This window comes from Colossoma macropomum, unplaced genomic scaffold (genome assembly GCF_904425465.1).
Source record: "Colossoma macropomum unplaced genomic scaffold, Colossoma_macropomum, whole genome shotgun sequence".
Classification (NCBI taxonomy): domain Eukaryota; kingdom Metazoa; phylum Chordata; class Actinopteri; order Characiformes; family Serrasalmidae; genus Colossoma; species Colossoma macropomum.
This window is the reverse complement of record NW_023494787.1, coordinates 49,063,080-49,087,307: the sequence shown is the minus strand read 5'-3', so window position 1 is coordinate 49,087,307 and position 24,228 is coordinate 49,063,080. Positions and strand designations below refer to the sequence as shown.

The 24,228-nt window shown below is 42.0% G+C and overlaps 1 protein-coding gene across 4 annotated transcripts in view; it reads right to left on the bottom strand.

The window, feature by feature from the left end:
* LOC118806214 (retinoic acid receptor beta-like) overlaps positions 1-24,228 on the bottom strand; it is a 179,043-nt gene that overhangs the window by 40,362 nt on the left and 114,453 nt on the right. For all 4 annotated transcript variants that reach the window (XM_036567674.1, XM_036567676.1, XM_036567675.1 and 1 more), the window contains 2 exons: positions 21,105-21,246; positions 487-647 (listed from right to left, as the gene is read on the bottom strand). In XM_036567674.1, coding sequence (XP_036423567.1) covers positions 487-647; positions 21,105-21,246 — 303 coding nt within the window. The remainder of the gene's footprint in view (positions 1-486; positions 648-21,104; positions 21,247-24,228) is intronic.

The following is a 24,228-nucleotide window of genomic DNA, read 5'->3' as shown; positions in this document are numbered from 1 at the left end:
AACTAGTCTCTCGCGGTCTTCAAACGCAGACTGAAGACCGCCTCTTTATAAAGCACTTAAATGACCACTGAGTTAAGTATTTATTGTATATTGTACTGCACTTATTGAAGTGTACTGTATTGTACTGCACTGTGTTTCTTTTCTCTGGGCATCAACATGGACTTTTGTTTCTAGCAGTATCTGAGCTCAGGACTGTCTTTCTCTCTAACCTACTAGATAGACAAAGCACTTTTTGTAAGTCGCTCTGGATAAGAGCGCCTGCTAAATGCTGTAAATGTACTCACAGCCATCTGTTCTAACCAGAGGCTTAACTCTGGGTGCTGTGCTTCGCAAGTTTTATTGGAGAAGTAAGAGATAAAGGTTAAAAACTTCCACAAAACCCATTAATACAACAGCAGAATCCATAAACTGAACACACTGAATCTACTGTGGTATGTAGCGTTGTGCGCAGGCATATTCAGGGAACGCTGTCAGAACGAAACTCACCGTGGTGTACTTGCCCAGCTGGCAGAGAGAGGGGAACGTCTCCTGGTGGGCTTTCCGGATCTTCTCGATGATGGCCTCCAGCTCGGCCGAGAGCTCGTAGCTCTCTGTCAGCTCTGGCTTCGGGCTCTCCTTCTTCTTCTTGTTCCTGTCGTTCCGCACGGCTGCAGGGCGAGAGAGGGAAGCGAGGGAAGTCATCAGTAGCTCGTCATCTACTCCTATGTACATGCCAAGATACTGGTTAGTACTGTAGAAGACAGTGTGGAGCACATCTACAATGGGTTCTACAGCGGGTAGAAGATCTATGCAAGTCTTCAGTTGTTTGATGAAGTGTGATTTTACAAGGCAGTTTTAACTGTTTGAAAGTTTTAAATTAAATGACTAAAATAAATGGATTAACACATTAACACAGCACAGGAGCTCAAACTGTATAAACCTTGGAACGAATTCCTCCAACAGAACCTCTAGAGTTCTTACTCGGTAACTGCCCAGCTCAAAATCTAATACCCAATATGTAAAAGTGTGCATTTCTTCTTGATTTGACCTCACAGTGTTTGTGTTTACATGCAAAGATTTTTGCCAATCTGATTGAACACATTCTGATTACAGATTCAGACTGAGGTGTTTATTCTCACTCTACTCAACAATCTGATGGAAAACCTCTGTTTACATTCACATTACAAGTAATCCGATCCAAACTTATCCACATGAGTAGAGAACCACTTTGTGTTGACGTTACCATGACAACCAGCATCACGTGAGTCCAGTCAGAGTGAGATGAGCAGCAGTGAGCAGTGCTTGTGTTTTTAACTGCTTTAAAATGATGTCAGACTCAGGAAAACGTCCTTCACATGTCCTTATTAAAGAAGGCCGAGAGGAAGACGTCGTGCTCTGAGACACATAAGCTGGACGTCCGTCCCACCGCCGTCTTTTAAAGATCGGAGCATAAACTTCGTCTCCTCTGCAGACCAGTTTCTGCTCCGCCATGTTGAACGGTATAAACTTTCACTATGACGCGACGAACATGATCAGAACGGACTTAAACTTTCCGATAGGGAATGTAATCAGATACAGGCGTTTACACGGATATTATGCTTCTATTTAATGGATTATTTACAGGATTACCCACCTCGATCAGTCGGATAGAAACTGTATTCCAAATGGCCTCAATCGGACTAGACTATTCCGATTGAGGTGTTTACATGGACGTATTCTCTTCTGATTGACCTATTAGTCGGATTATTAACGGATTATTAGGCTACAGGTAAACGTAGCTACTCGTATACAAATCATTTAAGAAGGAGGCAATTTCATGCAAAGTAGCTCTACCTCTTTGAACAGAACAGACTGCGATCTGACCAGTATTGTGATTGCGATTTATATGCAGTAATTTTCTCTAAATTAATTTCCAAACTTGTTTTTTGGAACATCCACACTGGAATATCCACTTTTTTGGCATCGTGAATGTTGAGCGCTGAGTAGCATCAGACTACCTCTTAATTGTGATGGATGTGATGTCATGGGTGTTTCGTTACTTCTGATTGGTCTAACTCATCTATAGGCGGTTCACAAGCTTCACGTTATCAGTTTATCTTTTTCCCTTTAAAACTTGTTCAAACGACATTGTTGATGATGTATTATATGGTAAAAATTACGGCGCTTGAGATTTGAAAATTGCACTCTTTCAAATTGCGATTTCAATATAAATACGCTTAATCTTTCAGCTCTAGTTTACAGCATCCAAGTGTCCTAATATCTATCTGGAATCAGTGAAGTTACACAACACTAGAATAATTTAAGTTTTATTTTAATTAGAACATTATTATAATTTATAATTATAATATAATTATTATTATAATTTTCATTTTGCTATTTTTAATTAATAAATTACAACAAAACATCTGTCCCTGTAACTCTGTTATCAGATGAACAAGGACTCTGTGTGCCAAATGTCATGACTCGGTGTTGAGCTGCTGGTGAGCAATGAGGGGTGAAAGAGGAGGGGTGAGATAACAAGGACAACTGCAGCTTTCTTCATATCAATCATGTACAACTGACACAAATAATAGCATTTAAACATAATAAAAACACCACAAAGATGGAAATACATACATAATAAAAATATATTTCATCAACATACTGAAAAAATGGTTTAAATGCGGGACCTCCTCAAAAAATAAGCGCTAATTGAATTTTATAGCTTCTGTGAAAAAGGGGATAAACTTAATCTACGTAACCACTGAGGCCTCTAATCCAGTTCTCTTCTTCAGCCAATGAAAAAGAGCGAAAAGGGTTGAGATGAGGAAGGGAATATAAGAGGAATGCAAACTGAAACGTATTATTTATAGTCTGTAGAAGCGATGCATGTTAAATTTTCCATGGAGGCCTTGCAGAGTTGCCTTCTCATCGCCATGCTGACCATGCAGGCAGGTCTGCGGACGGCTCGCAATCGAAGCACGGGTCCATGTCAGGGTCAGCAGAGCAAGAAAGTGAAGCACCCCCTCCTCACCGTTACTCCACGCCAGTTGCGGGCAGCCGTGATTAACACAGAAGAGGCTGATGAAGTTGGCCGAGCTGTACGTGATCATTAAGAGGAGAACACCTGGTGCTGTGGACGGGCCGTCTGGGGACCATCCAGTTTCATTAAGCCTTGGAGGAGCTCATGTTTGAAGCCGCTCTCCATGGGAAATGGGGGGGGTGTGCCTGGGATGGTGAATCTGTGCCAGCTCCAAACAAATCCCATGTTATTACCACACAGAGCTTCCCTGATTGACCATGGCCCTCTGAAAACATCCCTGACGAAATTCAAAGCAAGGCTGGCTGCAATTCCCAGCAAGCTTATTGAACCAATGAGTTCTCCTCTTCTCATACACACCTGCTACCTGCCTACGTGTCTTCAGTCAATGTGTACAATGCATCCCTTTCATAATCATATCATAAGCATTACTTTGAACGGAGATTCCACTGATTGATAATACAGAGATGTAAACAGAGAGATTCAGAGTGGTTTGGTGTGAATCGGTTGATTGCAGAGACTTGCAGTGGTGGTGATAGGAACCAGGCGTCGCCTCGTCTACAACACAAATATAGGCATTTTATTTACTATCCAAAAACACCAGTGAACCTACATGTGTCTGAGCTTTTATTTGGAATATTAATTATGGTAAAATCATTTTTTTATGGTAAAAAAAGTCATAAATCTGACAGAAATACGTTTTTTGAGGGGACTATTTTGCCTCACAGCGTCCTGCATGTACCCCTCCGCCATTAATGTGTTTTACAAAAAGACATTTTGGGCCAAAATCACAAACCTATCATGAAACAATAGTCAAAGACATCACACAGCATACTCATAACCATTTCATGCAGCAACGTTTCTGCGATGTCGCTTTCAGAGGCATTAAATTCTTCAGACGTCTGGTTCCTATCACCACCGCTGTGAACAGTTCTGACTGTACTTTCCTCTAGAATAGAACCTTCCACATCAAACCACTCTGAATGACTCTGTTTACATCATCATTGTTTAATTATTTAGAAATTTAGAAAAAATGGTGGAGTTCCCCTGTAAGATGCATATATTCATAAGCACTGGCCTAGTTCATTTCTTTGAACATCTCATTTCTGCATGAGATACAAACAGACCTTTTCCCTTGTGACTTGCTTCCAAAGTATCAAAGCTTTGTGAGCAGAACAGATACTAAACCTAATCCTAGACTTAAATGCACTTTCAGCAGATGATCTCAATGCATGGTAAAATTAATAAAACAGAAAAGCACTATAAAGTAGTCATAAACTTTCCATAACATTTGAATAGAAAGTTTAAATCTGCAGATATCAACCCTCCTAGATCACCCACAGTGTATACACGTCTTATTTATGACTCAATTTACTGAAACAAGTGGAGAAATTGTGTGAAGTGCAGATTCTAAAATATTAATCCACACCACATTTGTGTCTGTAAGAAGAGATATTTTATTATGATTAGAAAGATCTTGTTTTGCAGGACAAAATATCCTTATCCTCAACTACTGCTGCCATGTGTTTGTCATTATTTGGCACTGACACATGTCAGTTAATGCTGAATGTAAATTCACATGCATATGATTCATTAGGTGACTATGTATGTAATTATGTAATTATGTTTAAATAGCATATCAATAGCAATGACTCTAGACTTAGAAACTGTAGGGTACTGATCGTAAGGCTTTATGATACCTACATAAGCATATCATGACAACTGACATAACTCTACATAAATGTTTATAAATGCTTATTCCAGCAGGTGTAATTTGCTAAAAAGATTACATTTGCCGATATTAATTTAGCTAAAGTTAACTAAAGTAGTCTTTATGACAGATGACTATTTGAATAAGCGTATATAAACATTTATGTAGAGTTATGTCAGTTGTCATGACAAGCTTATGTAAATGTCATGTAGCCTTATAAACAGTACCCTACAGTTAAGTGTTACTCACACACACACACACACACACACACACACACACACATACACACAGACATTTTCTAAGCCGCTTGTCCTTCTCGGTCACAAGGGGAGCTGTAGCCTATCCCGGCGGTCACTGGGTGGAAAGCAGGAAACACCCTGGACAAGTTAAGTGTTTCCCAAAAATGTAAATCAAATTTACACAATCTTCTGCTTACCCCAGATGTAGTCAATCAGCAACATTTTGGTCTCCACATTTGTTTCTTTACTCATAAACTGAAGTCATTCTACAGAAACGTCCACATTTCTATCTCTCCATAGGAGTCACTGGTGTTACCAGTTGGTGTTCCACATAATAAAGGAACACCAGAGACATTTTTAAAGAAAAATGCATTTTACAAAATTGGCTGCTGCAGAGCATCAAACCACATGTCGTCAATCATGGAATATCCACTAAAATATGTAATCTAATCCATTTGTATTCTATTTTTTCACAATTACCTCAGAATAAAGTCGGTCACACCAGTGACTTCAGCTAAAAGCTTCATATGAAATCATGAGCTAAATGAGAAAATCTCTGATAACTGAAAGACACAGTGGACTCACCATGAGCTTTTCTTCATAGATCCTCAGAAAACAGGTAAAAGGAAGTCAAGTGATCTGTGTGACTTTTATTTCAAAATAAGAGATTTTTTTGTTACGCGGTAACACCAGTGACACGACTCCTGGGGACGACAACTTTGATCATATGTTTTATAATATTTATAATATTTTCTTTATGTCATTTAAATCATATATTTCATAGTCCTGTATAGATTGTTGCAGTTAAAATAGTAGAAAAATGTTTTTCACATCAAAATATGGCCTCAGCCTTTACACACGACTGTGTGACTGTGTGAGGACGAGCTCTTCTGTGGTGCTTGGAATTCTATATGACTGATTTAAAAACCAATATTGCTAAATTGAGGCTCAAGAAGGTGTAATTGATAAAATAACTTGTTTAATTTTAAAATATAAATAAATTGTAACCCTAACATGTTTTTCAAGTGTAATATATCTGTAAATGCTAGGGACACAAAAATGGACGTTTCCATAGAACGACTCATAAATAACAGTTAATCTTGAATTTCTGAACTCAAGATATAAGTTTATAAATAAAAACAATTGTGAAGGCAGTCCAAAAGCCTGCGTGATGTGTGGGTACATGATGGAGTTGCATTATTCATGGGAGTCAAAATCCAACACAACACATTCGACTTGAAGTTCCGTCCATTTTTATAGATCATAGTGAGTCATACTGTGTCCTAAACCATGTCAACAAGCCTGCGCGACCTTAATGAAGACCTAGATGTGGTTTGAGTGGGATGAGAGAAGTTTTGGTGATGTATTTAAGGAAAATGATTTGGGTGACTATTGACTTCTATTGTTAGCAAAGTTAGCCTCCTAGCTCCAGCGCTAAACAAAACAGGCAAAATTTGGTCACCAAACATGTCTCACCTGATTAACTACATCTGGGATGAGAGGATAATTGTGTAAATATGATTTCTATACCTTTAAGCTATTATATAATGAGACCACTTACTTTCAGTACTGTCTGCAGAAAGGTCACCTGGACTGTGTTTTCGTCCAGTCTGTGTCTTGTCCAGAAAACAGGACAGCCAGTGCTCATTATGGTTCACCTTACATCCATAATGAATGGACCCCCCGCTGGCCTGTCTTTGGTGTCCTCCCACGTAACCTCCCTGCCCAGTGACATTGGACACACGTCCAATCAGCTCAGACCAAACATGCCCCGCCCCACAGTGAGCGCTAACAGAGGGGGTGAAGCTCTTCCTATGGAATTAATAGGGCTTGCTTTGTTCTGCTGGGGGGTTTCCATTATCATCTGTGTCAGTGTTAAGTGCTCGAGGGCCGCGGTGGATTTGGAGTCATGTCACAACGACATATAGACACAAACATGGTCGTTTGACCTATATGTGCACAAAGTGTGAGTAAACCCCCCTGAGATAAAAGCATTATATGTCTATGTATAGCCAGCCGCCAAGATCATCAGCTCCTGTCAGAACGTAAACAATCGTTCGACTTAATTCATTAGTCAAATGTGGAATCATTTAGTTGATTGCGCTGCCAAATGAAGGCCGCATATTTGGGACACGTTTGCTCTACATATTTGAGTGGCTGTGGGTTCATAAGACAATAAACAAAGCTGGCAGCGGACGAGGCCGAATGTATTCAGGATCTGCCCTGAAAATGCACTCGATGTAGAGCCCAGGGGCGTAATGTGAATGGTGTCCTGGATTAGGCCTACCGCTTTACTTCTACATACACTGATCAGCCATAACATTCTGACCACCTCCTTGTTTCTACACTCATTGTCCATTTTATCAGCTCCACTTACTATATAGGTGCACTTTGTAGTTCTACAGTTACAGACTGTAGTCCATCTGTTTCTCTGATACTTTGTTAGCCCCCTTTTACCCTGTTCTTCAGTGGTCAGGACCCCCATGGACCCTCACAGAGCAGGTACTATTTGGGTGGTGGATCATTCTCAGCACTGCAGTAACACTGACATGGTGGTGGTGTGTTAGTGTGTGTTGTGCTGGTCTGAGTGGATCAGACACAGCAGTAGAAACATGGAGCACATGGTCATAATGTTATGCCTGATCGGTGTATGTACCATTCTAATGAAGAAGTTCAAACTGCGGCCCTACAAAGTAAATAAATAAATAAATTATAGATAATTTACTTATACATGTACAAACAATGCAAAGAAGCATTGAGATCTTAAATCTGATATTTATAAGGATTATGTTATGATCTGTTTACATTATGAACCAAAGGCATTAATGGGAGGTGTCTGTCCCAAACCCTAACCCCTACATCTACACGGGTGAGAATAAGGTTTACATTTTTTAAATTTTATTTTATTTTTTTAATTTTCTTTTAAATTTTACAGATTTAGATTTATCATACTTTTTTGTTTGTTTTTTTAAGCCTTTATTTAAAAAATGCTGTCTTACATTTTCATGTCACTACCAAAGCACAAAGAGTTTTAGTCTGAGGGCGGAGCCAGAGCCAGTTTATGAGGAGCCTGGCCACTTCCTATCCCCATCATTGTATCAAAAACAGGACTGCAAAACAGCAGAGGGCGCCCACGAGCGAGTCCTCAGTGAATGGGAGTGAATGGAGCTCAACGGCTAAAAATGAAAAGTTAACATAGTTTCTAATCACTGAACCAGAACGTTTCTTTAATTTTAGAGAGCAGAAGGATGGATTTCACTAAAAAAGCAAAGAAATCTCACCTGTATGTTTCCTTTTTTCTACAGCAAACAGGTTTTGGGCAGCAGGACCCTGGCATTACTGCTACTGAGTGCTGATTGGTTGGCGAGCGGAGCAGCTCATTGGCTGTTTGCGCTCACAGACATCATGAACGTACATGAGGCGCCGTTTTAAACTCCTATAACTCGAGTTTAAAAGCTCTTAACAATATAACAGCAGTGTTAAAATGTAGCTGCTCTGTGTTCAGGAAATTATTACATTCTTTTACATTAAAAATGTTTCAGCATTTACAAACTATGATTTTGCTCAAATGTTCCATATCAACCCATTCATTTTGGACTCGCTCGGGAGCGCCCTCTAGCGTTTGAGAAACCCAGAAGACATTGCAGAGCGGTGATTCTCCTCTCTACGAGGTCTCTGGCGGAGGCTTATTTTAGCCACACCCCTGCATTTTAGAGCAGGAAGTGAGGCTGCATCCCGGTCCCTCATGGCCACATGGTGAGCAGTTAGATCCCATTGTTTTGAAGTAAATGTGTCCCAAAGTCTGTAAATCAGTGTGGAACATTAAGAATCATCACTACCATAACACAGATTTTCTGCAATAGAGTAAACTATGATGATAAAATATGATGATTTATGTGTGTTTGCTGGTCACGTACTGCCTGGAGTTTTTGAGTTCTGCTCAAACTGTCACTGAAACAGTCACTACTGATTTCTTTTTCACTTTACTGACATTTGGTAAAGGTTGGGTAGAGTTATGATCGTTTTGGTAGTGACAAAATGGAATGTTCCATAATTTGTTTTAATGAAAACAAGCACAATTTCATTTACGGCATTTGGCGGACGCTCTTATCCAGAGCGACTTACAATCTGATCATTTTACACAGGGAGGTGAAGGTAGTGTTAGGAGTCTTGCCCAAGGACTCTTATTGGTATAGTGTAGGGTGTTTACCCAGGTGGAGGGTCGAACCCCAGTCTACAGTCCCAGTCTGAAATGACGAGCTCAGTAGAATAACCACACACACACACCTACACATACCAACCTCCACCAAAACTGCCTTTCCAACAACATAATATTACTCACATGACGGCTTTTTCTGATGGTCTGTTGTAAAACTGCTAATATTCCGTCTCGCTCGGTCTGAAGGAGGAGTCTGCAGCCTTTCAAAGTAGGATAATATGAGGTTGTATAACACTTTTTGGTCAAACCCCCCAAGCGATATTTTAATCTTTACCTTTTTACTTATTAAACAGCAGCTAAAACTCATCTAGTTTAATTCTTATTTAATGATTTGTGATTCATGATGTTTAATTTTTAATCTGATGCAGATTTTCCCCTTTGGTATTTCTTTATTTTATTATTTTTCCCCCTTTATTGTGCTTTCCAAACCCACTATCAAAGATTCTTCATTATTACGTTCATCATTATTATTATTACCCCAAATGCTTTTTTACTGATTTTTACACCTGCTAGTTTTAGAACATGTGCATTAGAGTATTAAACTCTTCCATCACGCCTGTTTTGGGGCTTTGCTGGAAAAGCAAGCAGCACTTTACCTGCCTTGACCTGTCTGACCCGAAGGCTGAGCCATTTACTTGCTGGTGAGTTGGTGGGTTTTTGTTTAATTATCTCATATTATCAGCCAGAGGTGGACAGATCTAAAATTTTGGCCACTGGGGTCATCAAAGGCAATGAATCTCATGGCCAAAATTACAGAAACATGATTAGTGTTTATACAATTATCAAGCTCACTTCAGCACCGAAACACAGGTGTTGCTCTTTGGTATGATTCCCCCACGTCCACTGGTCTTCACTATACCAGTCAAACCATGGAATGACACAAAGGGACCCTCGTTTTTCACCGTATAATCAGCCAGACTGAAGACTTCCATCATTTCATCGCGATGTCCCACCTCAGGCTTTGATTAGTCACCATGCGGGTGTGTTATGGGGATCACTGATGAAGACTGTGCTATAACAGAGCTCCTGCTCAAAAAGCTGCAGCCCTGCTTTTCAATACTGTGTTTTCAGCTGCTAAAGAATGAACAGTCACACTTTATACTGATGGTTACGACGGTGTTTTAGGGCCACTGTTAAATAAAAATAAAAATAGTAGACCTCGAGAATAAAATCGCAATATTTCGAGAAAAAAGTCGTAATATTTTGAGAAAAAAGTCATAATATTCTGAGAAAAAAAATATATTTTGAGAATAAAGTTGTAATATTTGGAGGATAAAGTGGGCTAACTGTAGGGGGGCTAACTGTAGGGGGGCTGCCATAACACGTTGGGGTCTCGGCGCCGGAGTTCCACTCACTCCTGTCTCTCTGTGGATCATTTTGATCATCATTCTCACTGTCTGTGAAACTTCATGCCCTCTTTGAATGGGGGGAGATGTAGCCCCCGATAGCCGTGTAGACGACCCTGCCTGAGATTCTCCTTCAACAACACAGACAGACAGTTTCCTCCGAGTCCGTCTGGCTCTTTATTCTAGATAAACACGGTTTCCTGCTCCGCCGTTTCAGCCGGTTCTTATACTAATAACAGGCTGGTGCTGCTGTGCAGGAGAGACAGGGAGACTGAGTGTTTCTTTATGGGTGAATCGATATGAAAGTAGAACTTCACCAACTCACCGCCCCTCATTTAACACGAGGAGGGGCTGCTTCACTTCGCAAAGCCTTTGGCCACAATATTGCGACCTTTTCTGGCATTAATGCCACTTTAATGTCGTAATTCTACAACTTTTTTTCTCAAAATATTATTGACATTTTAACTTCATTCTCTAAGTCTACTATTTTTATTTTTATTAACAGTGGCCCTAAAACGGCGTCGTAGAGCCCCCCCATTGATGATCTACAGATATTTATTTTTAAAAATGCTGATGTAATAAAGCTCTCAGATGATCTTCAGGAACAGCCTGTGAATATCTCAGCGCAGAATAAACACACAAACAAACAAACAAACGCTAAAGAGAGACGAAGGCGCGTGTCCCTCTCTAACTAAGCAGGCCCTGTGTGCGTGTAGCGGGTGGTCAGATCAGAGTCGAGTATGAGTCACAGATCGGCGGTGGTCTCGCTCTATTCAGCGGTGGTCTCGCTCTATTTACGCCAGTTCAGAAAAGTCCTCACGCCTCTGAGGAGCTCCACTGAACTCCAGAACAGTGCCAGAAAACCTCATAACCCACAGACCTACAGAGAAGGAGAGAGAGAAAGAGAGAAGGAGAGAGGAGCGACAGAGGGAATAAGGGAAACAGAGAGAGAGAGAGAGATGGAAAGAGAGAGAAAGAGAGCAGAAGATAGAGGACAGAGAAGTCAGAAAAGTAAGAGAGTGGAAAAGTAAGAGAGAAAGAGAGATAGAGAGACAGAGAGATCTAGCAAACAGAAAGAGAGTAAGAGGAAACAATAGGGAGAAAGAAAAGGGGAGAAAATGGAGAGAGAGAGACAGAGAGAAAAGAAAGACAGAAAAAAGCGAAGAGAGAAAGAGGGAGAAAGAAGGGGAAAGAAAAGGAGAGAGAAGAGAGAGAGAGAGGAGAAAGAGAGTGAAGAGAGAAAAAGGGAAAGAAGGAGAAGAAAAGGGGAGAAGAGATAGAGAGTAGAAGAGAGAAGAGAAGAAAGACAGAGAAAGAAAGAAGAGAGAAAGAAGTAGTGAAATAGAGAGAGGGTAAAGAGAGAAACAGGGACAAAGAAGAAGAAAGCAGAGAAGAGAAAGAAGAGAGAAAGAAGGAGTGAAATAGAGAGAGGGTAAAGAGAGAAACAGGGACAAAGAAGAAGAAAGCAGAGAAGAGAAAGACAGGAGAGAAAGACAGAGAGAATGAGCAAAGAGAGAAAGAGGGAGAAAAAGGAGAAAGAAAAGGAGAAAAGAAATGAGAGCAGGAGAGAGAAGGAGAGAAGGGAGAGAGACAGAGAGAGAAAGAAGAGAGAGACAGAGAGAGAAAGAGAAAGAAGAGAGGGAGGGAAGGATGAGGGAGCTGAATTACGGCTCTCCTCGGTACCTCAGCCTGTTCTGAGCTGTGAGCTCTTTATCTGCTCCAGTGCTCTGTCTGCATTAATGAATGGGCGTCTCAGCGTCTGCTGGTCACTGTGTGAACCCAGCAGAGTGGATTTAGAGCCGCCGCTCCTCTCGTGGCCGAGCCGTTGGGCAGCCGCTCCGGAGATTACGGCCTGATAGAGATCTAAAGGAGTGACTCAACAGCCACTTGAAGCTGACACGTTTACAGGGAGAGTGTCAAAGAGACGAGGGGGGGCGGATGTCAGCGTGTTAAATGGGGCCATCAGAGTGAGAGAGGTCCTCCTAATCCCCCTCATGATCCGAACAGGAACAGGCGAGGAAACGGCCACTTCACGGGGCACTACTGGGTGTGGGTGGTCTGTAGCTTTTGCGCTCATGATATATGTACCCTGTATACAAAGGCAGCCGTAGTCTAAAGAGGAGGAGGAGAACGTGCCCCTCCCAGTGATGAAAAGAAGCACAATCCTAAAACATAAACAGTGAAGGAACACAGGAAATACATTCACTGAGACTTATTTGTAGGAAATCTCTAATAAGGGAAAAGAATCCCAACTCATACCAGCGAGCGATGTTTGTTTATTTGACGTTTGTTAATGACGCCTTTAGAGGGCGGCGCTGAGTGACGTTCATTTATTTGGCGTTTGTTAATGACGCCTTTAGAGGGCGGCGCTGAGCGACGTTCGTTTATTTGATGTTTGTTAATGATGCCTTTAGAGGGCGGCGCTGAGCGACGTTTGTTTATTTGACGTTTGTTAGTGACGCCTTTAGAGGGCGGCGCTGAGCGACGTTTGTTCATTTGATGTTTGTTAATGACGCCTTTAGAGGGCGGCGCTGAGCGACGTTTGTTTATTTGACGTTTGTTAGTGACGCCTTTAGAGGGCGGCGGTGAGTAAAATTGGTTTATTTGATGTTTGTTAATGAAAACTTACTGAAAAATGATTTTCTTTTCCAGATAAGGATGAAGTCACAAGGCACTAATATTCCTGCACCGTGTAAAGTGTAAACTGTAAGTGTAAAATTAAACAGTACTCGGGTTTTGACTGATATTTTATATAATTTTCACTCTCTAAGAGTGAGATCTCTAAGCCAGGTAGCTAACCTTGCCATTATTAACATGCTTTATAGCATCGTCTCATTATTTCTCATTTTTTTCCTCCCCTGTTGATCATAAATAGACAGTTTAGCTCTTATGTGTGAACATATGAGTGTCACATTCTCTAAGAGCCAGAGTTTTCTACTGTTCACACCGGGTCAGCGTACTGTACGGAATCGGAGCCATTATGATTCGGCACTGTGAGTCGGCTGCTCTGCCCTCTGGCCAATAAGCTACCTCTCCGCTCCGGCTATATTCAGGCCAGAGCTTCCAGTTAGTTATATGACGCCTGAGACACAGGGCCACGTAAATAAATGGCTTTTTAATACCCCTCATTGCAAGAGGGAATAAATCCAGCCACGACTCCCATCTCGTTGGAGCGTCGTACCTGTGGGAACCCGTCTCTTCCCCTCAGATGAAATGTGCTCCTAATGTGCCGTTCTCTTTCTCCTCAAACTAACAGCTACTGTCAGCTTAATCACCGCTTTTATTGAGCATTACTTAACACACACAAATAAAGGGCGGTATCGGTGGACACGAGAGGGGGCTCGGGGGCTCTCATTTCCATTTCAAAGCCCCTCTACAAACAATGATGGAGACGAGGAGCTCGAGTGCACTCGAATGTGAACGTATGAGAAAGAAAAAGAGAGAGAAGGAGAGAAAGAGAGGAGGTATTAGCTTTAAGGATGCGTAAGTTCATACACATGAATGGGGGCTGGCGTTACAGGTACTGCTGCTTTTCAGCCTCTCTCTAATAAAGTGGCGTCCGACTCGTGGCACACTGACTCACATTTTGTCTCTACTTGCTCATCGTCTTCCAGCTCTTTTTGAGTGAGACCAGTTTCAGTGTAATCTAATCTGTGGGATTTGATTGGCCAGTTGGTACAGAGTAAAATATCTGTATTATTTCCTCCCAAATTACAACTGAAACATGAGAGGGAACGTCACACGACTGGTGCAACAATCAAAATTCATACTGGATTAAAATCGCTCCACAATTATTACAGTCAGGCTGTAAAACTACACACACTGCAGATTCATACTGGATTAAAATCGCTCCACAATTATTACAGTCAGACTGTAAAACTACACACACTGCAGATTCATACTGGATTAAAATCACTCCACAATTATTACCGTCAGACTGTAAAACTACACACACTGCAGATTCATACTGGATTAAAATTAAGGATCCTCCCCTGGTGAATCTAATCCAGTTCCATGTCTTTTGTCTCTCCGAATTCTCTTCTTCTCTCTGCGCTGTAAATGTTTTTGAATCTGTGTTGATGGTCGGCCCACAGCTGCCCCCCTCTTGTTGTGGGCTGAGGATCGGTCTGTGTGTGTGTGTGTGTGTGTGTGTGTGTGTGTGTGTGTGAGAGAGACAGAGTGATGTGGTTTGGTACCGTCGTGCGTCGATCATGTTCCTGTCCCGGCGTCCGCGGCTCGGCCATCTGTGTGGCCCGCGGCCCCGCGGCATCACACCAACGCGACAGATGCACCGATAAATAAACACCATATTTCTCCCCACACACACATACACACACGCTGGCAGCCGAGCGGAGTGTGTGAGGGTGACGTACATCAGTCCTGTGTGACTGAACTCGGAGCTACAGGGGAACCGAGGAACCGTACAAGCTGGAGAACACCACAGCTGAACAGCTGAACCTGTTCTCCACAGGAACCTAAACACAGCCAAACGCAATGCCTCTCTCTCTCTCTCTCTCAGTCCTTTCTCTCTCTCCTTCTTTCCTGCACAGTAATCATTCTCTCTCTTTCCTCTCAATCTCTCTTTCCTTCCCAACTCTCTCTTTCTCTTTGTCTGTTTCTTTCAGTCTCTGTTGTCTGTCTCTCTCCAGCATCTCTTTATTCTTTAATTTCTTTTTTATTTTTTATTTATTTATCTCTTCTCAAAGGGAATGAGCAATGGAGGTAAAGAGAGGTCAGAAATGATAAAGAGTAAGAAAGAAACAGAAAGAGAGAGAGAGATAAGGAGAGAGAGAGAGAGAGAGAGAGAGACAAGGAGAGAGAGATCACAGATGTGAGAGAGACACAAGGAGAGAACAAGATCGATAGAAAGAGGCATGACAGAGAAGAACATGGGGAGAAAATGACGAAGAGAAAATGAAAGGAACAATGAAAGAATGGAAGAGAGTGCAGAGAAAAGGCAGATGAGAAGGAAAAACAGAGAGAAAAACGACAGACAGAGTAAAAGAGGCAGTGAGAAAGAGACAGGGAGAAAGATTGCTGGAAAGAGAGAGAGAGAGAGAGAGAGAGAGAGAGGGAAAGAGAGGGAGAGAGAGAGAAAGAGAGATGGAGAGAAAAAAAGAGAGAGAGAGGCAGTGAGGCAGAGAGAGAGAGAGAGAAAAAGAGAGAGAGAGGCAGTGAGAGAGAGAGAGAGAGGGGTAGTGAGAGAGAGAGAGAGAGAGGCAGTGAGAGAGAGAGAGGTAGTGAGAGAGATAGAGCGAGAGATAGAGATAGAGATAGAGAGAGAGAGAGAGAGAGAGAGAGAGAGACAGAGAGCGCTGCGGCTGCCTTTGTTTGCTAATGATTCTCTCCAGCGGTGCCCGGGGGAGGAGAAGCTCGGCGGGTGACAGCCAGACGCTGACATCTTCCTTAAGGCTGCTTAGCCTAATAACATTACTAACTTTAGCCTCTCCTGCGCCGAGCCCCCCTGAACAGAGCCGCAGACGCTCAGCACTGCACTGTCACTCACAGTGGGGTGAAATCCAGGTTTCGGGGTTCTCCTCACCTCACTGAGCTCCTCTAAGACCGAATCTCTCAGGTAACTGTCACACTGACTCTCACTCATATGTACATATATACAGACTGGGGGTCTGTTCGAGTCATGAGGGCGGTGACATCGCCAGCACATGAGGCTCTGAAAGAACTCTGGAACAGGGCTATGTGATTAAACAATATTAATAACTGTTATTAAAAAAAAAGATTACAGTCATACCTAAAAGTGACAACTGCATATTGTTGTTTATTTCTAAATGTAAGACAGAGACGCTCAGTTTCACATACTGGAAAGATATAACATGTGCCATAACTTTTGCACAGGTCACATTTCATGGTAAATTTTTCCCCCAATATGTTAAATTCAGCAAACAAACAGTAATTGTGCACAGAAATGTGCAGTAGTGTGTCTCTGTAGAGGATGTGTTCACTTATCTTCAATTAGAAGATCGACAATAACGTATTTTGATCAAAACTTTTCGCCCTATTTGTCAGTCTATATATATGTATATATAAACTGCTTTTGGAACAAAACCTCACATCTCCATTATTGTTGTTTTTCAGTTTTTGACATAATCTGAAAATGCCTGTTGTTCTTTACATTGCGTATAAATTTCATGATGAATGGACCAAAAGAAACGACCCAAAATGACTTGGAATAAATTCTAGTTCCACTGACTTGCATTAAAATTACAGTATAGTTTTCCTTCTTCTGTAAAGTTACCATTTTAGAGATAAAGGTTTTGATCCGAGAGCAGCGATATATTAAAAACAGTGCTTTATTGACTGATATAATTGTCAGTTATCAAGTGTCACACTTTTTCAATTCAAGCAACAGAAAGTCAGTCTTAAATAATGTAAATATGGTAGCACAGGGGGCGGAGCTATCCAGAATTTTTCTGACTTCAGCTTTTATTTATTTATGTTTTTATATCAGTTCTCTTCATTACAAAATGTTTTTTGGTAGTATAACGTGTTATTCTCATGCTAAAGGTTAAGTTTGGATTCATTTTATATTTTCATGTACTTTTTCATATTCTAAGGTTTTGCTCTGTCGTCAGGAGATTGTTTAAATCCTGCCAATGATGCAACTACATTGATTGCTAATTTCTGATCGATACTTTTGCCAACATCAATAAAACTGCGGGTCGTCATTATCAGCTGAGTGATGCACTGTGTAACACACTTCTCTCATTAGACTGGAAGGGTGAAGAATTCTAGCCATTCACTCATAACAGCACAAACCAGCGGGAGTCATCACAGTCAGCTGTGTTCAGTGTTAAATTATGGGGCTTTGAAGGAGTTGAGGAACAAGAAGAGACTGTGGCACAAAATTTGGAACGGCTGGTCTTACAGAAGAATATGCAAAGGTTTGAAATAATGTTTTATTGATTTTCTAAGTGAAAATCAGTTAGAGAGAGCATGTCTGCACATTTTAATACACAATAACAGTTTATTTGCTGAATTCAGCATGTTGGGGAAAAATGAAATGGCCTGTGCAAAAGTTATGGCACATTTTATTTTTTCCAATATGTTAAACTCAGCAAAAATAATAGAATTTGTGCACTAAAATTTGTGCACACAAATCTTATTGCTTAATAACTTGAAAATTAAAATACCACAAACATTTATTTCAGCAGCACAAACACAGCTCAAACGAATAAGACCGTTTTGGCGCCATTTGGACGTTAATGGTGGGCTGAATTTGTGCACTAAAATTTGCAGAAAATGTTTCCTGTAGAGGATATTTTAACTTATTTCCACTTAATTTAGCCAAACCGTTCAGATGCTTTTTGTTTTCTTCACTATCCAGACTGAATAGTGATAAGATTCTTGGCCATTTAACCCAACTCCACTCTGGACCCGTCCCGCTCTGGCCAGAATCATCTAACAGTAGCCAGAATGCCAACCATTACCATCACACTTAGCCCTGATGAGCTCTATTACCACTCCTCCATTCCCTCTCTGCTCCACTGGCTTGGTTTCCTCCAACAGAACCAGCCTACCATCCCATTTCCAACAGAGCCATCCTGCTCCATCCATCACGGGAGCAGGTGCAACACGTACCGTAAACCTACCGCGACAACGCTTAGCCAACAGCCCATCTACGAACAGAGGAGAGAGGAGAGAGGGATGAGCATTAAGAAATCACCGTCTGGATTGCTCTTTTGTCCTGAAAGGAAGGAATCGCCTGTTCTGCCGCGGCAAATGGAGCGCGAAGTGGACGTGGGCCATAACTGCTGATGCAATCGAAGGGATCCAATAACGTGTGAAATGCGAACCGCTCAGATCCGTAGGAACAGGCACGGCGACGCAGTCAGTGCAATGATGCATTAGCAACAGCTGAAGTCCCTTATTTCAAGGGCGGCTTCAGGTACCGCAGGAGCAAGACGCAAATCACTGGGTGTCCTGATGTGCCACAATAACATCGGCCGCGTTTTTCCAATTTCGTTTGAACTACTCGGTGGCGCAACTCAGGAAACGCATTTATTAAATTAAGGCGAGCGAGCAGTGAAGTAGGTCTCTGGTGTATGTAGGAGAAACCATAAAGACATAAAGTGCCAGTGAGTTATCTGTGAGGTATGAAAAGGCTCCAAACGCAAAAATGACACCCATAACTGAAAGGTATCTACCTTCATTCTGTCGTTTCCAGCCGTACCTCAACAACCGCAAAGCTTTCGGTTATGATGGTATCAGTATTTTATTACTGAATGGAAGCAGCAATGACAATGCAGGTGATAGTGCAGGGGAAGAGCTCCAGCAGCACTTAAAAGAAAAAGGCCACCAGGCTGTCTGGCATTTCCTCTAACATTTCCCTGAAGTGAGAGCTTTCATGTCAAAACACGTTGGCATTATAACTCGCGTATTCAAGGCTGCGTCTGCAGAGCGCAGCGCTAACACAGCACTCACTCCTGACCTTTAATCTTATTTCTAAGGTTTACCATGAAGGGATTTGAACCCGTGACCTTGCGGTTGTAGAGGCACTACAACTACTAACACAACTGCGCCAGTGATATCTGCGATGGCTCTGACAGGGAAGCGTTATCAGCGTCACTCTCACTCTTGGACATGTCTGGCTATGGACACGCATGAATACTCGGTTAGCCATTCCAGGTGCCGGCACTCAGGTACTGAGGTCACTGAAATCCCTACTCGCTGCATCACAGAAGGTCAGGAAGAAAATGTTCAGGCAGTGAAATGCTGTTTAAACAGGGATCAAAAATGAATTTGCAATGAAGTAAGTATATTATGATACACTTTGCTACTACTAAAACATAAGCACACTGCCAACAGGGGTGGTAACACCACTGTGAAGCTGCCCCCATGTGGTTAGAAATGGAATAAAAATACTACTTTTCGTTTGTGCTGGTTTGTGCCATAAGGATTATTGTTTGTGCTGGCAGCATTTTCAAGAAATTAAACATTAGATTTTATTATCTGTGACGTCACTCAGCCCCCCATCGACGTCCAAATGGCGCCAAAATGATCTAATTCGTTTGTGCTGTGTTTGTACTGTTTATCCAGCAAGTTTAAAATTGAAAGAGCAAAAATATTTCTTTTAACGTTTTGGCGAGATTTAGATGCTGATGGGGGGCTGAGTGACGTCACACGTCAAAACTTCTCGCTTAATAACTTGAAAATTAAAATAGCACAAACATTTATTTCAGCAGCACAAATCAGCACAAACGAATGAGACTGTTTTGGCGCCATTTGGACGTTGATGGCGGGCTGAGTGACGTCACTCACTGAAACTTTATGGCTTTATAACTCCAGAATTAAAACAGCACAAACGTTTCTTTTCACAGCAGAAACGAATGAGACTTGAATAACCTGAAAATTAAAATAGCACAAACATTTATTTTAGCAGCACAAATGAAAAGTAGTATTTTTATTCCATTTCTGACCACATAGGGGTCCAGCTTCTCAGAGGTGTTACCTAGAGACTCTCATTGTTTTTAGAACTCCAGAATTAAAACAGCACAAACGTTTCTTTTAACAGCACAAATGAATGAGACCGTTTTGTGCGATTTAGATGCTGATGTGGGGGCTGAGTGAACCATCTTTTTAAGAGTGTAACTTGATTTTGATTCAGGGTTGTTATTAGCTCAATCAATGCAGCCTGTTACTCAAGCACAGCGACTAAAAGGTTTCCTTCACGATCCCCTTTTCGTTCAGGCTGCTGATTTTTGTCCTGTTGACTCTGTTTCTGTGTTATTTAAGCAATAGAACATGAGAGGGAGTCTGTTATCGCAAATAATATCACGCAATATCACGATAACACACTCCCTCGTGTTCTATTGCTTAAATAACACACAAACAGAGTCAACAGAGTTCTACTGCTTTTATACAACAGTTAAATAAATACAGTAATAAATTAATAAACTGGGCCGTGAACGCGGCGTTTAATATGTTTTAATGTTCGCAGTTCCTTCACCAAATTATAGTTCCTTAACAAGCAGCTTGTTGCTACGTCAGAGTAACGAGCTCCGCCCACTCGCTGCACAGCCGGCAGTTCGTTCTCCAGCTCCACACAGACCAACTGACAGTTTGGGAATTTAGTGTCGTCTCATCTTCAGAGTCTGACCAAATCGGCTGTCGGACAAATGTGATCTTAAAAGTGTCCGTTTTCTGTTTGGTGCAAAGTAAAAACGTTCAAATGTCTTGAGCATCTCCTACAGCTGTCAAACACGTTGCTTAGCAACGGCGTCTCAGCAGAGTGATACAGTGTCTGTGAAAAACCTGTGACGTTATGGCGAAATAACAGCACGGTTAGAACGCTTCTCAACCAATCAGCTTGCGTGGCCAGAACTAACTGTTGTATATGATATGTTAATAGCGCTGTGTGTATGTTAGCATCTAATGCTGCGTCCACAGGACTGGACTCTTGCCGGAACCTTCCGCTCACCACTGCGCTCTATCGAACGTTGACGCTTGCGGAGGCAAAATTTTCCGTCACGGCTCCATTGAAAACTATGGAACTTCCGGTTTGCCGCCATCTGTCTAGTGCAAACATGTGAACGAAGCATAAGGGTTAGCAGGTTAGCACGGCTCCGGCACTCACACTCTTTGGACATTCCGACTCCGAAGCACTTCTGTAGCCGACAGTACTGACAGCGGTTCCTCGTCACCTTGTTGATGATGCAGTTCTTGTCCCTGTGACACGTGTACACCATGTTCTTCTGGATGCTTCTACGGAAGAACCCCTGGGAATAAAACAGGCAGAGAGAGAGTGATTTACTTCAAGATGAGTTCTCACAAGCAGATCAGATTAAAGGGCTCATACCACGGAAAAACTAATTTTCCTCACTCTTTTAAAGAAGCATTTGACGTAGAATGTAAACATGGTTAAAGCTGCGAATTGTACCCCTCACTCCCCACTACATACAGTCTGTGTAGGTTAACTAAGCAGCCTCTTTGAATGGACTGTTTTTGTGATGTCACAAAACCCAATGCATTTACATATCGCCACCTCTTCAGATTACAGCAGTTTAGTCCCGCCCATTCACACTGAAGTTATAAGGAGTGTTTCAGCCTTTTTAAATGAGGCAAAACAGTGCAATCAGAACAGAGCTCATTTACATATATCAGTCTTAAAGGCACAGTAACAAAAACAGCCTGTTTAACAGCAATTTGAAATTAATTATGGCTGTTTTTGGTACATAAACCTACACAAATGTCACTGTTAATAATATAAATGTTCCCTCAAAAGGTACAACAGTGGTTTTAAGGTCCGTTGTGAACCGTAAATAATAAAATAAAAAATAATAAATACGTTTTTCCAGGTGAAAAGTTCATATTTGTACCTTTTCATAACCGAATGTTTTAAAACAGAACAGTAAAATAAAAGCCTGGAGACGAGACGGGGTGTGTGGAGTCAGTACAGCTTAGAACATATCATTTCAGTGGATTATGGTTCAGTTATGTTCCCTGACTAAAGGTACTGAGATGGACCCTTGAGGGTCCCACCCCAGTGACAAAAGGGGACCTGCCCCAGTGACAGTTTAGTACCTTTATTTTTGAATGTGTAATGTATAATGTGCAGGATATGGGGTTTTCAAAGACAAAAATCCAAATATTCCCCATTTAAAAAAAATTAATAAGCATGAGATCATCGGTCACATACTTCAGTAAAGCGCTTCGTCTTCTAAATGTGTCAAGGATATCCAAGTAATTAACCAGCCAGCTGAAACAACGCCTTTTATGGGAATTTCTACTACCAGACAAACAGCCTCTCTGCTGACGGACCTAATGGAGAGCTATTCTCTAGGGAGGCCTCCAAATTTACCTTGGCCATCTGTGTTCATGATTTTATTTACTGTGTCTCTCAGAGAGCACAAGAGACCCGACCAGAAGCTTCAAATAAAACTGTATTTCTTAGCAGGACGTCGTGAAGGACCCGTTCTAAATATAAACCCAGACTAATGTGGAGGGCTAATGGATTTATTTGCATTATAAATAATGACAGAAACTAAATAAACAAGGTTCTTGAGAGGAATGTTGTATCTCGCTGGTCCGTGAGCGCGATCCGTCTCGCTGGCGCAGAAATGCAAAAACGACAGTCGGTTTCCTTGAAAAAAAGAACGTTAAAAAAAAGCCCTTAAAGGTTTTTTAGTGAATATTAATATGTTGTTGCTCTGCGGTCGGCGGCGATGATGATCAGTCATGTACGGATGCGTGCGCGCACGTCTCTCCTGAGGACGGCCGAATTTCCATTTGCCTCGCGCTCCGTGACTGATGGGGCCTTGCGCTTTCATTAGAGGCCGAGCGGAATGCATGATGGGTAGCGTATTAGAGCGGAGGGCAGAAACGGCCGGCCCCGGAGCCCATCTGCTCCCGCCTCTCGCATCGCTCACTCTCGCCCGCCAGCCAACGGCCTTCCTTGATGGACGTCACGTGGCCGCGCTGAGGTCACCTCGCCCGGCGAAAGATTCTTCATTCTGCTAATAGACGTCTTTATTCACGGTGATCTCAGCTCGCCGCATTTCATGCGCGTCATTCTCCCGCACTCTGATGGATGGAGATGGGGCGCGGGTTTGTATGGCTCTTGCTTATGGTGTTCAGCTTGGGTTGCTGGTCCCAAGGCTGGAGTGGCCATAAGCCTGTACATCCCAGTGACCGCAAAGGTCATGCAGTCAGGGGCTGGCCAACTGCCTCGTTGAGGCGGCCTTGAAATGCAGCGCGAGTATGTTTGAGTGCGCATGTAGATGCATGGACACTAGGGGTTTAACTAGTAGTGGGCTGGTTGAAATTCTTCCTGTAGTTTTCTCATAATGGTTAAGATATCGCCACGAACTGTTTAGCTGAACGTCTGAGTCAGGGATGTTTCAGTCCAGTATTGAATGAAAACTCAGTATTTCACTTTGTTTTGAGGCAGCAGATGCAAAGGAATGGCTGGTCTCTTGGGGTTAGCCTTAGCCTAAGATGGACATCAGACCGATTGCTGCGCTTCCTCTCGTATCATCTAACCAGCTAGATTTCCAAATTCATTTATCAAAGTCACAGACGTGTGGGACACGCGTGAAGTTGGCTTCTTATTCACCTGAACAGCTGCCAGTGTGTAACTACCACTTCGTTTAGGGTGAATAGTGAAATTAGAACAAAAGGCTGGTGAATAAGAAGCCAGCTTCAGCCCAGCTCCGCAGAGCTCCAAGCTCTCCAAGTTCTTTGTTCTTTTACTGAGAAACGTTATTATTGAATTGTTGCACTATTTGCCTGTACAGTCTTTTAGACTGGTGAACCCTCCCAACCTTTACTTCTGAAAGTCTCAGCCTCTCTGAGATTTATTTTATTTATACCCAATCATGTTACTGACTTGTTGCCAATAGAGCTGGGCGATATGGCCAAAAATGTTATCACGATAAACAAAATTTATATCGTTCGATATCGATACACACTGCGATAAATGTCAAATCATTATTTCTTTTAAGTTTGAAGGCTGATTTTTGCTCCTGGGTGGTTAATCGCTGTTTTAAACTATCCTTTATGGTCGGAACACAACAAACACTCACCAAACAGTGGAACATTTCACAGATCTGTCATGGGAGAGTGGGAGAAAGTGTCTGCTGAGCTGTTTTTACCAGCTGGAAAAGCACGGCTATTTTGTAAAAGTCATGATTTAAGAAAGAAAACAGATTATTTTAGCTGGTGCCGAGCGCTCGGCTACCCCGCTACACATGACATCACAG